Below are 18,000 nucleotides of genomic sequence, written 5' to 3' on the forward strand. Positions count from 1 at the left end.
CGTTCATGGATTTGCTGGAAGGATAAAGGGGTGCCGTAGGTCTCCTATAACGAAGGTAATTCGAGGTGTTTCTAAGGTCTTCATAAGGATCATCCTCGAATTGGAAAGAGAACATCGAAGTTTGAATTTCTTCTTCCTTCGATGTCCACGGTTCGGGAGAGGGCTCATCAGAAAAATCTTGAAATGTGGAAGGGTAGGATTCGTCTGATGAGAGGCTCTCAAGGTGCGATTGGGACTCCTGCTGGGGCTCGCAAGGATAAGCAACGAAAGAAGAGTTTCCTAAGATGTGATCTAGGATTTCTCTTCCTTCTGTTGGAGTTCTATGCACAAATGAACCTCCAGCGGCGATGTCGAGATCGTCGGCCGAGTCCATGTCTAATCCCATGTAAAAGATGTGCAAGGATATGTCATCAGGTATAGACCAGTCTGGGCTTGACGCTAAAAGGTGTGAGAATCTCGCCCAAGCTGCACCTATGGACTCCTCTAATTGTTCAAATGAAAGGATGTCACCTCGTCAAGATGCTTCATCGGATAAGGAATAGAACGAGAGACAAAAGTCATCTCGGAGCTCTTCCCAATCACCATTCGTACTTCTTACGTTGTGAGTGTACCATTGTTCCACCTTCTCCACGAGAGAAAAGGGGAACAACTTCCACCTCAAGGTTTCCTGTGACATGCCTGGGATTACCAAGTACAAACACACTTCCTCGAACTCTTGCAAATGATGGTAGGGATCTTCAATTCCTAGACTAGAGAAGGTGCATCCTTGAACCATGTCAACGATGTTAGGATCAAGTTCATAGCTGGAAACCATGAAAGGCTTTGGAGAGGTTGATGGCTCTGAGAACTCATCCTCGAAGGTAGAGAGTTGGTGGATAGAAGGGTGTGACATGGTATAAGGATAAAATAAAAGAAGGGATAAAAGAAAAGGTAAAATAAAAGATACAAGGGCAAACTAGGTTCGAAGATAACTACAGCAACCGTTCCCTGGCAACGGCGCCAGAAATGCTTGTTGGTATTTCTTAACGATCACAGAATAATCCACAAGCGCATGGAAGATACCGTTGTAGCACTTCACCCGGAGAGTATTCAGGGTATCAAGATTTCACAGGGAACAGAGGTGTAACGACCTTCTAGCTAGTTTAACCCTGGAGAACAAGAAGTAGGAGAGCTTTGGGTAGTGTGGTTTATCTAAGGTTAAGGATCAAGGCAAGGTAAACTTAGGCTTGTCACTTGTTTACTTCGGGCACCGGTCTGATCCAGGTACTGTTAGGGACCTCCGGCTTGTGGCTCTATGCCGTACTCGGACAGGGGGGAGTGTACTAACCACGAAGAAGCTTTGTAGCGGACCAACAAGGCTGTCACCACCTGCGGTCTACCCCGCAATACTATGGAGCACGAGAAAAACAAAGGCAATCTAGGACCTAAGCACCATGCTTAAGCCTTCTACTACTTACTCTAGCGTTGCGCAGAGTTACTCGTCTTTATCAGGGGCCCTCTACTAGAGTATCCGTTAGGAGAACGGATGATGAACCCGTAAACAAATGAATAACTCAAGAATACTAAACCAAGAACTTAACAGAAGATGAACTCCGGATACTTACTCAAGTGATTCGTACCCGTCGAAGTACAAGACGAAGAGAGGCCGACACGTCCGGCTCTTCTCCAATCCTCCACCTCGCACACTCCCTCTACTCTAATGATACAAGTGGAGTCCCACTACTACTCCTTCTCCTTGTGGAATGAATGAAGAATGTGAATGCTTGAGAGGGTGTGTGGAGGCCTCTTTTATAGCTCCAAAGGTTGGTTCCCGCCATCTTCTAATATGGGAACATGACAAACCGACATCAGGAGGATAAGATCACCCTTCCCGCCAAAATTCACCTGAAGACACCTCCAGGTGGGGTCGGCCGACACCCCTTTGCCGCCTCTGGCCAGCGCCTTCGTCTGGGTTGCTGCCTGGTTGGCCCTGATGTCAGATGGTCGGTGCCGGGGCTTGGTTGGTCGATTTGGTCTGTTTTGTGGGCCTCCTTTGCATGTGTTACGCAGGACGCGATCATCTGTGACTTTGTCTACGTATTCATCGTGTTTTCTTCTTATTCCGGGTATGGGTGCCTGCAATCCAAGAATCACAAAAACTCGTGGAAATAGTTAGAAATAAGCCCTATAACTACTTTTAGTGTTTGAAAGCTATGAAAAGATGCAGGAGTTGATGGCTTTATTTTTGACTTAAGGACCATCAACAATGCTTTTCCCGCCAATCCAAAATTTGAATTTCCAAATCTGTTTCCCGTTGTATTAAACCATTCAATTTTTTGTTTTCCGCCAATTTATTCTAATCTGTTTCCCGCTGTATTTAATTTTTCAAATTTTTGTTTCTCGCCAATTTTCACCTGTAAAGCTATTGCGCGATTCGATTTAGCTTTCCAAAATTCTATTTCCCCTTTATTTAAATTTCGGTTTCCCGCCAAGTTTCACCTGTCAAGCTAGTGCGCTATTGAGGATTTTGTGATCGATGATGAATATATTTCTTAAATATAACTAATTATAAATTCAACATAAAATTATATAAAAGTATCATTACAGTGCATATCATTAGAGTACAAACATCATGAAAAGTGCATCATTAGAGTACATACTTCATTTACGTTGACTAACGCTACTATTGCCGGCCCGAAGTGCCTGCTTGTCCAACTAACGGACGCTTGCAAATTTTGGGTCGGCTGATAATTCATGCTCAGGGTGAACAAATTCTCCATCTATATGGACCACTTCATGCAAAATGAAGTGACATAAATCGTCGATTATAAAAAGAAGTTGTTGCTCATGGAGTGGACCTTTGTGGAGTGGACATTGATCCTGAAAATAAGAAATCCATTCCAAAATTAAGCCAACTGTTAGATGCAAACACTTACAATATGCAGTTATGCATCTATCCTAGCAAAGAGTAGATGCTTACCCATTCGGGATCTTTTGTGTACCTCCCGAACTCCCTCATGTGCTCGCACATGTAGTATCCACAGTACACGGAACCTGAAGATTGCTTGTGGCATGGATAGTGTGTGCGCATCACCATATTTTTTGCTATCGGGGGGTGTTCTCCTCCTTTGTGCACGTAGTGCATGTAAGCCCTATTTTTTAAGAAAAAGAACAGAAATAAGTAGTTATTTATGTATGCAAGATTCAGCATGAAGTCAAAGTATAAGATAACGATTTTGCTAACATGTCAAGGATGCCCACGAATTCCTTATATCTCTCCGGATAAAAAATCAGCGGAGTCTAATACAAGCATATATCCATGCTTTGGGCTGATCATAAATGCAATCTGATCATTTCTGCAAAAATATCATAAATGCAATTCGAAGGAAGTGCATATTATACCAAATCATTGAGAATACACTTACTGAAAGTTATATGGTGCCCATATGACATCCTTGTCTTGCCACTATTGAAACTGATGCGATATGTACGTACCAACTATCGCAAGGATTTTTCTATGTTCCTTCTTCCGCACTTCATTTATTTCCTTGCGTGATTGACAGTTTTTGAAGTCATTGTGGTCGTCCTTCCACAACATTGGGCCGTAATGGCACTTCTCAGCAATAGCTAACGGGTCAAGGAACACGACCTTGCTACCTGCCTTATCCGCTTTGTCATTGTATCATCCTGTAGAATAAAATATCACAACTAATTAGATATATATGCATATATAAGTATAGACAATTGCATATAAGATATGAATTTGGATGCGACACTTACATGCACTAGAGTTTGACCATTTCTATGTTAAGTTCTTTGAGGAGGAACATTTCTTGGATGCCTTCAAAATCGAACATGATATCAGTGATACCCACAGTTAGTAATTCGAAAATTTCTGAAGGGTACCGAGCCCAAATGCTTCTAAGCTGAAGTCTACATGCCCTTCTGTACCAAATGTGCATCATTTTCATAAAACCTGGACATCCTTCCAACATAGAGTCAGGTAGAAAATCTTTACCATAATCAAATTTTATCGGGCAATCCGGTAAATCTGCTATGTCATCGACCCCGATTTTCCTAATGAAGTCATGGTCAGTGCGGGGCACAGAAACGCCCGGTCGTCTGGTGGCACTAGAATCTGAAACATCCTTTGATTTTTCCTTTGCCTTATCCGTTGACTTTTCCTTTGACCTCTGCTTGGTGTTTACGGCGTGCCATTTATTTACAATATTTCAATCCTCCTTCTGGTATGACCGTATCACTCGTGGTACATACCCAACTATTTGTTGTTGTGGTGGTGGTGGTGGCTGAGCCGGTGCCGTATGCGCTCGTGGCGGTGATGCTTGAGCTGCTGGGGCCAGTGAAGCTGAAGCTGCTGGGGTCGGTGAAGCAGGAGCTGCTGGTGGTGGTGAAGGTGCAGCTGGTTGTGGTGAAGCTGGAGCCGGTGGCGGCGATTCTGGAGCCGCTGGTGGCCATGCTGAAGCTCGTGGTGACGGGGCCGCCGGTAGATAATCTGGAGCCGGTCGAGTCTGATGTGCTGGCCCTTCTAGTGAAACAAGTAGTACGATATCGCGTTTGTGCCACAGAATGGTGATGCCAATGCACTCTCCAAGCGTGGTCCTCCCATCCGAAGTAGGGATGTCTATATTGTTAGCCTCGTAGCTTGTTTTCCGTAGCTCCTGCACTCGCACGCATGCATATAGGGGCGGGATTGGTTTTCAATCAAATAAACCCGCAACAGGATCCACGTGGTCCTTGGCAACTTCTTTCATCTTTCCAGCTCTACCTATTGGATAGAGCAGCTTGTATGGAATAGTATTTGTTATGCAATCTACCGAATATGGTTGTGCTGTGGTTGAGGCAATACTACTCTGAGCACAGGCCGTATTCGCTGGTGCTAATACCGGAGGGGGCATCATCACCATCTGGCCGGATTGCTACTGTCCCAATTGCAACAGATTCATCCATATTTGCCCTGATTGCTGCTCTGCTAATTGTGCAAACATTTCCTTAAACTTTGATTCCGAAGCTTTCTAGGTTGCTTGTATCATCTCTTCCTTGTAGCGGTCATGCCTCTTGTAGGTAGAGCAGTCCATCTCGAATCCATCCCTAAAGGTCAACTTTGAGGACACGCCTCTGATGCGGCCTCTGTGCTCTTTGGTCCCAATGGCTGTACTAAGCACATCCTTGTCCCTCTTGACACTGAACTTTCCTTGTTTCTGAAGCTCGGTAAGTTTGTACATTTTTTATGCGACGGCTTCAGTCTCGGGTGTGTCAAAATGTGGCTTGCTTTCCACTATCTTAGGCTTCCTGACTTCAAGCCAAAACCAGGCACCCTCAGTAAGGCCTTCAAACGGGTTTGGTTGCCCTGCGGCTATTGCAGGCTCTCCTTCATGCCGCCATTGAGGGGCCTTCCTTTGGTATCCACTCGGGCCAAGATGGACTTTATGTACATTGCTCATTGCCATATTAGTATTTTTCTTGCTTAGCGCTAGAGATTGTTTGGTGCTCTTTTGCCGAACAAACTCTTCCCATTGTGCTTGAGTGATTTCCCCGCAATCCGCAAATGGTGTTCGGCCCTTTTTTACATACTTAGTGTTGAGTTCACTCTTCCACCAGCTGAAACTCTCACCCAACATCTTCCTAGCATAATGCCTGACCCTATCTTGAGTTCCTCTTGGCAAAATAAAAGTTTGCCTCAACATCTGCCACATCGCCTCCTTCCTTCCCTTAGGAACTGTTAGCCAATTGGGGATCGTTGGATCCAAAACCATCTTTGTCCTTATTATAGAACCATTGCATTCCTAAACTTTGCGTAGACCTCTGGAGGCTCTATGGGCTCGCCTGCTACACTAACTACATTGACCACCCATTGGCCTTCCGGGTATTTGTTTCTTCCACGCTGACCCCATTTCCTTTTATTCTGGCTACCAGAGGAAGTAGTTTGAGGTTCCGGACCAGAGCTTTCATTGCCTTCAAGTTCTTCCTCTGTTGCATTTGCATGTTGGCCTCGACGTCTACTTCTTCCTGTCGTAGCATCCTACATGGATCGTACCCGAATTCATCAACTTATTACGCGTATTTTTTGAAAATATACAATAAATGCTCGATTGTAAGTCCTTACCCGAGCTAGACTCCGAACATAATCTGGATCAAAATCCGACAATGAAGACCTTTGTCTTGGAGCGATTGGATGTAGATCTAATGCATCCAACCACACAACTGCTACGTACGCCCCTTGTCCTTCCTGGGCAACTTCGCCATCCCCACTTTCAACTCAAGCGTCTCCCCAGTCCATCTGAGAGGCGAGTTGTTCAATTTCCTCCTCTTGCGACATCGGCGTTTCCCTTGGCGGGGAAGATGGCGACGGATCAGACATTGACAACTTCTACATTACAAAGGATAAGAAGATATTTTGAATAAAATCATATATTGGCATAAAAACAAGTTTGTGTGTCATTAAACTAGTTGTGTCTTGCGAGGATGTCCAAACAAGGATGGACAAACGAGTTTGTGCGTCATTAAACAAGTTGTATCTTGCGATGATGGCCAAACGAGGATGGCCAAATGGAATGCGACATTATAAGAACTAAATATATACATCGGAATTTCATGCGAGGATTTATATATATATATATATATATATATATATATATATATATACACACACACACACACAACAATATTGCAATAAAATCATATATTACAATAATGATAAAGTTTTTAGATTCCACAATTTATATATATACGCCCTTGAAGTCCACAATTTAATATACACAATAATAAAGTCTTTAAAATGAATAATGCTAAAATCCTTAGATTCCATAATATATATATAATGTAACAATAAAATCCTTAAAGTCCACAATTTATACATATACAAAATAATGAAGTCTTTAAAATAAATAATGCTAAAATCCTTAAATTTCACAATTTATATATATATATATATACACACAACAATAAAGTCCTTAAAGTTCACAATTTATATATATACACAATAGTAAAGTCTTTAGAATGAATAATGCTAAAATCCTTAATGTTCACAATTTATATACATATATACGACAATAAAGTTCTTAAAGTTCACAATTTATATATATGCACACAATAGTAAAGTCTTTACAATGAATAATGCAAAAAAACCTTATTTTCACACACACACAACAATAAAGTCCTTAAAGTTCACAATTTATATGTATACACAATAAATAACTAAAATGTGAACTAAAATTACCTATATATATATATATGAACTAAATTACTAAAATGTGAGCTAAATTACCTACAAATATATGAACTAAAATGTGATATATATATATATATAAATAACTAAATTCCATATTTTCATAAGCAAAAAAAAACTTGCCGGTTGGCGGCTCTCTGTGCGGGTCGGGAGGCGGTGGTGGCGGCACGGTGGACCGGTCTCGGTCGGTGGCGGCGCGGCAGATCGGTCTCGGGCGGGCGGTGGCGGCACGGCCGATGGCGGCGCTAGGGCACCGGCGGAGGATGGCGGGCGATGGAGACGGGCAGTCGGTGGCAGCGCGGCCGAATGGCGGAGGACGGCGCGGCGGAGGACCGGCGGCAGCGCTAGCGCGGTGGGTGCAGGACGCGGTGGTGCGGAGAGCAGAGGACGGCGGTGACGAGGGCGGAGGAGGACTGCGGCGGCGGCGGAGTTCGAAATTTGGCAGCCTGGTGGCGTCAAATTTGCTCTCCGCGAAAGTAGCTAAGTCCCTGCCGCGCCTCTGTTATTTATAGGGGAAGGATATCCAGGGGCGGGTGACGCCACGGCCCGCTCCTAGAAATGGTTTTCAGGTGCGGGCGGTGACGTCACCCGCCCCTGGAAAACAATTTCCAGGGGCGGACGGTGGCGTCACCCGCCCCTAGAAATGTTATGAATTTTTAGTTATTTAGTAAAATTAGTTCTTTCCATACCATTATAGTTAGTGTTTTAGTAATTTTTATTGCATTTTCAACAAATGAACACATTATATATAGATGTATATATTGGAGATACTATAATGACGTAATGAAACCCTATTGGTGCATTATAATTAACTACACATGTTTCTAGGAAGACATATGGCAAGTGGTGGCTTTGGCCATGGTATGCCGCATCGGGATTACGATCCGCACTAGGCTCATAATCCTGGCATCACTTTCAGCAGAGTCAACAGGACTAGACCAAGACGATGTTTTCAACAGAACAGTCCAGCTCCAAACATAGTAAGAATCATCTTTTGTCTACGATCCACAATATTTGATCTGATTAATAAAAATACTTACTAATGATACATTGTCTCTAATGCAGAATATCGATATGTTTAGATGGCTTACTGAGGTTCTACAACACCTAGGTGGTTCACCTTGTCAGGTGGTAACCACAGAACGCCAACAATTCAAGAAAATAACAATCTCTTTTGAGATATCATCATGACAAGATGTAGGTATCATGTAGGTACCAAGGTAAACTAACTTTCTTGAACTTTCTAGGAAAGATTATACGGTCTCATCCACGCAAACCGTGCATCCCGTCCTACCTTTGACCTGTCCCGAAAGGACAAATAGAGCTTGGTAATTATAGATGGTGGTGAAGATAATAGCTCTTAGATTAAAGGTCTGTTGTGTGAAGATGTCAAACATATCGATACCCTTCTTCCATAGAGTTTCCATCTCTTGCATCAGAGGTTCAAGAAAAACATCAATATCGATGCCAGGATGCTTGGGTCCTTGTATAAGGTTGGACAACAGAAGATATTTTTTCTTCTGGCACAACCATGTAGGCAGGTTGTACATCGTCAAGATCACCGGCCAAGTGCTGTGAGTGCGAGTCCTGTCACCAAACGGATTTATTCCGTCCGTACTCAACGTAAACCTAACGTTCCTTGGGTTCTTTCCAAATTCCAGATAATACTGCTGATCGAATTTCTTCCATTGGCGAGCATCAGCTAGATGTCGAAGCTTTCCATCGCCCTTCTGCGCTTATCTGGATCCCACCAGCGCATCAGCTCAGCATCCTTTGGGTTGGAGAAGAAACGTCTTAGGCGGTCGGCAACCAGGAGGTACCACATAACCATCGCCGGAATTTGCCTATGCTTCTCAGAGATGCCTAAAGTAGTATCTGGTGCCTCTGCAACACTATTCGCTGCACCCTTCCTCTTCCTTTTGTTCCTGTCTCCTGGACCTTGATTACTGCCGCCACAATAACCATCATTATTTTTGTACCTATCTGCAGAACATACAGGGCATTTGTCCAAGTCTTTGAAAGCATCCCCACGATACAAAATACGATGATTCAGGCATGCATGAGTTCTTTCCACACCCATTGTGAATGGGCTGACAAGCTTCTTTGCTCGACATGTGTTCGCAGGCACTTTATTTGGCTTCGAAAGCAACTAGGCCAACATACCCAGGAGATCATTGAAACTACTGTCTGACCACCTGTGCTTTGCCTTTAGTGTCAACAGTTCAAGTACAAAACGAAGAATGGTCCATTGTTTTGGACATCCTTTAGACTGCTCATATATATTTTCCTCTGCTGATTTCTTCACCGTCTCGAAGTTTTCTAACCTCTTTGCACTACCAACCAACAGCTCCACTTTAATGTGACGCAACAACTAGCTCAGAAAATCCCCATCATCAAGTTCATCGCTATCATTATCACTGCCAAGATCGATGGGACTCCCGTCGACACCATCAAAATAACCACCTCCAACACCTTCATCCTCACAGCCAGCATCATCAAAAGCATCAAACAATATATTAAACTCGGGCTCTTGCATTATTTCATCGATTGAATTCTCTCTCTGAGGTTGTTCTTCTTCACCATGTTTATTACAGATCATGTATTTGTCTACAAAACCACTAATCAACACATGCGATCTAATTATAGTTGTATTGCTGAATACTCTCAGATTTTTGTAGGTTCTGTATGGGCAATGTGTATATGTGTCTTCTCAATTCTCGCATGGTTTTCCACAGCTTGAATGAATTTATCAACTTCTCCGCGGAAATATGCATCCGTCCTTCGTGCTTTGTACATCCAAATTCTATCCATCTTTAAACACAAACAATAGAAAAACAATACATGATTCAAACGAATTAAAACAAGCTTTTAAATAATTTGAAAAATATATGCCAAGTAAATCTACACATAAGCGTAAATATTGGAAAAAGTCAATTTACTATGTCATCCGATATAATACAACTTTGAACAAGGGTTAATCCTAATCCTACGGTTAAAGTCTTGCACTTACTGAAAGTATTTTGTTATTTTTTCGGATTTCACATAATTTAATACAAGTGAAATAATAATTCATGTGAAAGCATAGGATTTAAAAAATATCTTGCATGTGTATAAATATATGAGGGAAATTATATCATTTTCTCTCTCCTCTATATTTTTGGAAATATGTTTACTTCTAATTGAGGCTAAAACTTGAAGATTTGGCCCAAATTATTACCTAATCATGTGCACCAACTAAAATAGCGTCGATTTATCCAAAAAAATTAAAGCAATTCATGGCTTAAATGTTAAATCCACCTAATTTAGATCTATGTCTAGTTAGAGGAATGAGAGCACCATTTGTGTATTAAAATTAACCCAAAAGCTTAGAAAAAACATAGAATTAGGTGCTACTTACCTCCTAGAGCCTCCAACTTCAAGGAAATCGAGTTTAAAACCTTCCCTCCCCTATTTATGATGCATGGAATTTTTTGACAGCACCTCTCCCGAGCACTGTTCTGTCGGGAGGAGGAAGATGGGGCGCGCCCAGATATATATGGCGCTTTTCAGGGGCGGGTGGCATTACCAACCACCCCTAGAAATGGTGTTCAGGGGCGGCTGATGCTACCAGCCGCCCCTAAAAATAGTGCTCATTTCCAGGGGTTGCTGATGGCACCGGCCGCCCCTGGAAATTGGATCTTTAGGGGCGGGCAACGGCACCACCCGCCCTTGAAAATGAGACCTATTTTTAGGTGCGGGTGGTGCCGTCACCCACCCCTGAAGATGCATTTTCAGGGGCGGGCGAAATACTACAGTACCCAGCTCCTGTTGTAGGAGCGGGGTATATTTGCATCCGTCCCTGGAAAAAAAACGAGGCGTCCCTGGAAATCGTTTTTTAAGTAGTGTTGGCAACACGTCACTGCGAACGACCACCTGCTAGGAGTCGGCAGCTATACATAAATCTTATAGATTTACTCAAAAGTACTAATTCTAACGGATTATAATTCTAGTCCGCTTCCAAACTGGTCATTGAAGTTTTCTTACAAATAGAATACATGAATATATAGGCAAATAAAGATTCAGAATACCTCGGAAGAGCACAGAAGTACTTGTGGATGCTCAGTCTCCCGTGAATATTTTTGCGTCAGAATTTTATGCTGGAAACAGTAGCGCTGGTTCCTAGCGTTCGTGGATATACTAGGAAAAGTAAGTGACAATCAGAGGTACGTACAGTTGATTCGGGCCAGGAATTCATTATTCCAACAAACAGCACATTATACTTGGTCGCATGGATGTCCTCGGGTTAATTAATTTCTCGCCAAGGTGAAAGGCTGAAGTCATTTTTCTTAACGCTGGACAAGTTAAGAGAGTTGTCCACCATAGATGGTTCGTGAAAATGAAAAAAAGGCATGTCAACGAATTCTTTTTGTTGGACTGAGGGGACGAGCAGCTATCATGGAGGACTCATCCATCTCGCAGAGATCATCCACAAGCTGGAGGAACATCTGCTACACCTTGCCTCTGCAACTCGACCATGACACTGTCTACTGAAGGCGGCTTCAGGCCAAGGGGCAGTGGCAGCCATGGTTTCGATAAAACATCACCGATCGCTGCATCTATGCTCTCACTTGACTGAAAAGATTCAAAGCGAGAAAAGATTGCCGCACCATATGTAAGTATGACTATATCTTTTGGCTAAAACATGTCAAAACTAGTACACTTACTGGCTGTATCTGTAGCTGGAGCTGCGTATCTTGCGGACTCTTGCTGCCTAGTTCTGGAGGAACGAGAGGTCTGTACATTGGAGGTGGACACGGCAAAACACCCCTCACCGGTGGAGCAGGAAATCGCTTAAAATTAAGACATCGAGCTTATTAGATTGTGATCTTCGATAAAAACCTATATACTGTACGTAATAGCATTTTCAATTTTTTGAGCTTATAATTCGGCGATGAACCCAGAACCCTTACCGCGGCTGGCATTGGCACTGCCACGCAGGGAGCCACTTGGCCCGGCATATGTGTAGGTCCCTGCCAAAATGGAATCCGTCAGAACACATTAGCCTCCCTAATGACGATGCATCCCCAACGACACGTACCCTCATGTAAGGGTGGTGCCAGAACGCCGGGTCAGACGGCGGAGGAGCCCACGGCGTCGTCGGGGCGCGCGGGACGAGGTGCCGTGGCCACATTGGCACGCGGGGCGACTCCACCCCAGGGGTTGGGTGGCCCCACACGTGCAACGGTCTTCCGAAGTGCTGCATCGGATGAGGAGGAGGAGGTGGTGGAGGAGGAGGGAAGCCGATGGTTGGCACAGTCCATGCGTTGGAATAATCGGGTCTCTTCGCGGCGGCAGGGGCTCCCCCGGCAGCGTACATCTGCCGCCGCTGGGTCCAGCTCGCTGCCTCCGCCTCCCTTGCTAGCATGTGCTTCCTGTGAGACCGGTACTTCTGCACCGATTTGCAAAGCAAATTGTTAGCATATCAAACGGTCTCAGGATGACATCCCAACACTGCGTAAATAGCATTCATCATCTAGACCTTTGATTTATCGATGCAGAAACTCAAACTCAACTCCCCCAACTGCGCAAATGGCAGTCATGATCTGGACCATTTTCACCAGATTTGGCACTTAAGGTATGCCAGTTAACTAAATGCACTCAAAGGCCATACCATCTTATACTGATAGAAGAGTCAATATCCATTTATCATAAAACATGGTTATACATTAATTAACTAGATAAAACTGTGCAAATTAAAATAGATAAACTATGTCCGATGTCCAATGTCCAGCGCCAACGCTAAGCTTGCATTGATAGATAAAACTGTGCTACAATTTAACTAGGTTAGAGGTTCATATATATATATGGGTGGTTGTCTTATTACAGTGTTGCAACATTTACTTTTTGCTCTATGCATTGAGCAGGAGGTCCCACTAAAACAGACATATGGTCCAGATATTACGAATTACAAACCGCCAGGCCAGTGCAATCCGTGAACCTACAGCTCACACATCTGACCGACACAGTACTACAATACAAGTAAAGAAAAATCGATGGGGAAAGGACGTACGTGTGACAGTCCACAAAAGGTCTTCTCCCTTGCAGTGGCTCGTCGTCTCTTGTAACCGAATACGTTTGTGTTTAAGCCTTTGCTATTATAAGGCACATTTTAGTTTGCAATGATATGACGTACAAGCCCAAATACCCAATATTTATCAGCTACCTAGTTCACCCCCCCCCCCCCCCCCCGCCCTCCGACCTATATGGTGCATCAGACGCAGGAATGGTTCCTCTTATTTCAAATGAAACACAATATTTTTAAAAAAAATTTGCTGGTTATTACCTTGTCAGTTATTTATTGTCTCAGTTCTCATATTATCCTATTGAAACTGTTACAAGGTTTGGTAGTTGTCTAGTTTACGGATTGATATGCCTCATTTAGATGCACTCTTTTTTAGCTGTGTGTATTTGCTAGTTATATGTAGAAGCCAGAAATGTTTGTTCAGTCTTTTTTTATCAACAACGATGTAATAACTTGAATATTAATAAAATTTTTCTTATAAATAAAATGTACCATGTCACGCATAAGGTCAATTCATAAAAACATCAACCCATTCCTTTTTTTAATCATACAAATTATATTTCCCGTATCATTATAAATAACAGAACTCAGGAAGTTTCAAGTGTGGTACCAGACAAAAAATAGATACCATTAAATTAAGACAGTTGGTTTTTTTGGTATGTCTATAATACTCCGTATGCTTTTATCTACAAGCCGTATTAGGTTTGTCTTATGTCAAACTTGGCCAACTTTGACCAAATTTATAGAAATAAATAATAGTATTTACAATACCAAATTTTTCATTGAATCCACCATGAAAATATATGGTGACAATGCATATGTTGGGTATTATAATTGTTGCTATATTTTTATATAGACCTGATCAAAGTTAGTCAAGTTTTACTTAGGACAAACCTAATATGACATATAAATAAAAACGGAGCGAGTAGTGGTCACTTGCAAAAATAGAATATTAACAAATGGTTAGAAATATTTTTGTAATATTGTATTATGTACATTTTGTTTCCAAACTTGTTTGTCAAATGGATCATCTTATCGAACTTGTAATTCCTCTTTATTTTTGATAAGATTCAGTAGTTTGTTTTATATAGATTGTGCGTCTTGCAATAGTTTTTTGTGCACCAACAAAATCAGCTTATTATGACTGACAAAATTGATGATAGATAATACAAGCAGTGATGTATGATATGTTTCTGCATAGATATTTCACCAGTTCATGGAGGCTAGGATGTACATCACTGACTCTAAAGCTATACCATAATGCTCTAAGATATGTATAAATCATAATTATGATTTATGACATGCAGGTTATGCAATGATAAGCATTGACACGAACCTGCAAATGACTCGCTATATTATGCCGCGTGAGGGAGTCGATCCCCATGATCTCGAGTATCCTGGACGGCACTGCCTTGTCAATGCCCAGCTGCTCTACCGCTTGAACAAATCTCCGGTGGAGTTCCGGCGTCCAATCCACCTGTTAAAGCGTGGCAGAACGTTGTGTCACGAGGCTCAACTAACCTTAATTATCGTATTTTTTCTCTTAGGGCTTGATGTATAGCAAATTAACATGCATGCATACCTTTGCTTTCTTCTTCCCTTGTGACGAGTGCTTGCTGGTAGACTTGTGCCGGCTCTCAGCCTCCTGCGATGACGATGTCGTGGAAGACGGCGACTTCTCCTCAGCCATGACGGTTCCACCGCCGCCCCCAAAATCACCATTATTCCCGGTTACCACCTCCTCAGCATGGTTGGAGTACTCTCCTTTCTCTTCTTCCACATCGACGCGGGTCGTACTCTCTTCGCAAAGAACACTACTGCATGGATCCGCGGCATCTAACTGCACCGCATCTGCTAAGAGCTGGACACTGGGCACCTCCTGGTCCATGACACCATCGCTGCCGGTGGCGATTGCCTCGAAGTCGGTGAAGATCTCGCCAGGATCGACTTCAAGGTCCGGCAGCGCATCTCCATCTTCTAGTCTGAGGAAGAAGTCCCCGAAGTCTATCTCATCGACCGTGAAATCGAAATCCAGGTCGTCCGACACCGGCCCATGGCCAATCTCCTCCATCTCCACGCCGGCGCCTCCACGGCACTCTTCCATATGGGCACAACTCACCGGCGACGACACTGCAAGCATCTCACTGCAAGTGTCCAGCCAGTAGCCACTATAGGTACAATTGATTTATAAGCTAGCTCGCAAATGCAGTGCGGCAGTGGAAGGAAAGGCCCGTTAGGGTTGGTTGTAGTAATTTCCTTTGCACTCCTGCGGTTGAGGGAGCTAACACTGACCATTTGGTGCGATGGCTACTCAGTACTCTCCGGGGAGTATTAGGGGAGAAGGGAGAAGGCATGTCGACCACAAGCTCGCAAAGATTTCTCTGATTCGATTGATGTGTGGCCTTGTCCGTGAGCGCAAGTGCAGCTTGGTCGCTTCTGCGAATTATTGCGGGCTTGTAGCCAGCGAGCCTGTGTGTGGATGAGTGTTTTTGGAGCCAGTTTTTTCTTTTCCTGGAAGCAGCTCAGATAGAGAGAGAAAGGAGAGAGATGGACTCGATCTCGTGAAACAGGAGAGAACAAAACATGACAGCGGCTGCATGTATATCGGCTGGATACTGTCGTCCTGCTCCTGCTGCATGCAAGCTCGGTCCTGCTCATTCGGCATTTTTAATACAGAGAGAAGGGCCCTGAGTGTAGAAACGCGTTCCAATTATAGAGGATGGACATAATATGTATCAGGGGACAAGACAGCAGCAAATGAGAAATCTGCAAAACAAACACTTCTTATCTACAAACTGTTCCAGAAAGTAGCAGCTTTTAGAAAGTGTATTTTAGCTAGCAATGGGGATTAGGAATTAAACAGACACCTTGCAATAGGCAAAATCATAAGCTTGTGCATGCATCCAATGACTACCTACAACAAATCTGATCAGCCAACAAGCAATATATATATATATATGTACTGCAAGTCTGCACAACCCTTTGTTTTTTAAAAAAGAAACAACCTTTTGTTTTCAGTACAAATCAAAAGGTAAACGTATAGCAGTTAGATGTTAGTTTGAAAAATATAGTTTTTGTTCTTTTTGTGTGTATGTGGCGGGGGGGGGGGGTGTCATGCGAAGATACGCAGAGGCAAGTAGTAGGATCGTAGTATCTTTATATGTGTCTTAGAACATTAAAATTAAAGCTTTCTTAATTAAAAAATATGAGATATTTTTGTAGTTATAAGGATCCATGATAGCTACAGAACTGAGCTCAGGGTCTTCCAAACAATGTCTCTGAAAAACTACAAACTAATATGGAGCAACAGTGTTATTGTCCAGATAACTCATACTTCCTCCATATCCTAGAAAGACCGGCTTTTTTTACAAATTTTAGGCACATTACTCATCCTAAAAAATGATTTTATTGCCTCTAATTATAATAATAGCATACTTGGCATTTCTTTAATTAGATGCATTTTACTATAATCTAAACAAAACTCTTTGTAGGACAAATTTGAAGGTTAAAATAGCAATCTTTTAGGGACGGAGGGAGTATATTTCTAATGATCAATAAACATAAGAAATAATTTATACCTAAAAGAAAGTTTCAGTAATTAGTAATGAATATGTCTTCAATATGGAACTTCTAGTGCGTCTTGCAACTATAAGCTGCCTTATCAAACTTGGTTAACCTCCGTAAGTGTACAATTTCTTGTCATTATGGTTTGGTTAATCGAGGATACACTACTACAGAACAGGCCTTTGGTCCAGGCCATTTGTCCCGCCTGCCGTTGGGCCCGGGACCAAAGGTGGCTTTTGTCCAGGGCCCAATGGCTAGCCAGGCCGGAGGGGTTGGGGGGGGGGGGGGTGGCAGCACCCTTTTGTCCCAGTTGGAGCCACCAACCGGGACAAAAGGTCCAACAGGGACAAAAGGGTGGGCTTTGGTCCCGGTTGGTGTCTCCAACTGGGACAAAACTCCTTGGACCCCTTATCCCCTTCTCCGGGATCCCTCCCCCCGCCCGAGCCATTCAGCTCACTTTTGTTCTTGTTGTTCTTGCTCGGGTGGGAGGAGTTCTTGCTCATTTGCTCACTCCATTTGTGAAGGATCTTCATTCCCTCCGTCCATCCATTGGCTATAAAGGTTTGGAGCTTGTTCCTCTCATCTTTCATTGCTTGAGTAGCTCATTTTATGCTTTAGAAATAGAGAAATGCGAGTTGTTTTAGATATCGAGAATAGAGAAATTGAGGAGCTCATTTCTTTCTCATTTAGATTGCATATATATGTAGATGTGATTTACTTGTTTTAGTTGATCTAAATGAGTCTCTAGAGCTGATGTGATTTACTTGTTTACATGGCTATATATTATAAATGAGTGTAGTATATTCTTTACTTTTAGAATGAGATGAGATTGTGGATAGTAGAAATTTTTAGAATGAGTCAATGATAGTTCATATGATTTACTTGTATATATGACCATACGTGGATAGTAGAAATTTTTAGAATGAATTATTGATCATGAGTATAGTAGAAGTTAAAAAAATCTCTATTTAGGAGTTATAGAGATTTATTTCAATTAATTTGAAGTGACATGGTTAGTTTGGTAGTCATGCAATGCTTTTTCATACATGTATACTTGTTACCAGCAAGTGTGAAATGTAAACGAATTAGTGTTGCTATTGGGGTATTACACATCGTGCCTGTAATGTCGCAGCTCTTTCTGGACCCTTCA

General features: G+C 42.7%; 1 protein-coding gene across 1 annotated transcript; it reads right to left on the reverse strand.

The window, feature by feature from the left end:
- Positions 1-11,432: 11,432 nt before the first annotated feature.
- LOC120670125 (probable transcription factor GLK1) lies at positions 11,433-15,624 on the reverse strand. The gene is made up of 6 exons (XM_039950131.1): positions 14,869-15,624; positions 14,623-14,763; positions 12,303-12,653; positions 12,175-12,234; positions 11,929-12,054; positions 11,433-11,836 (listed from the first exon to the last, which is right to left on the reverse strand). Exons 1-6 carry the CDS (start codon positions 15,424-15,426, stop codon positions 11,687-11,689), a joined length of 1,386 nt encoding a protein of 461 aa, XP_039806065.1. The 5' UTR covers positions 15,427-15,624; the 3' UTR covers positions 11,433-11,686.
- Positions 15,625-18,000: the final 2,376 nt, after the last annotated feature.

Source organism: Panicum virgatum, chromosome 4N (genome assembly GCF_016808335.1).
Source record: "Panicum virgatum strain AP13 chromosome 4N, P.virgatum_v5, whole genome shotgun sequence".
Lineage (NCBI taxonomy): Eukaryota > Viridiplantae > Streptophyta > Magnoliopsida > Poales > Poaceae > Panicum > Panicum virgatum.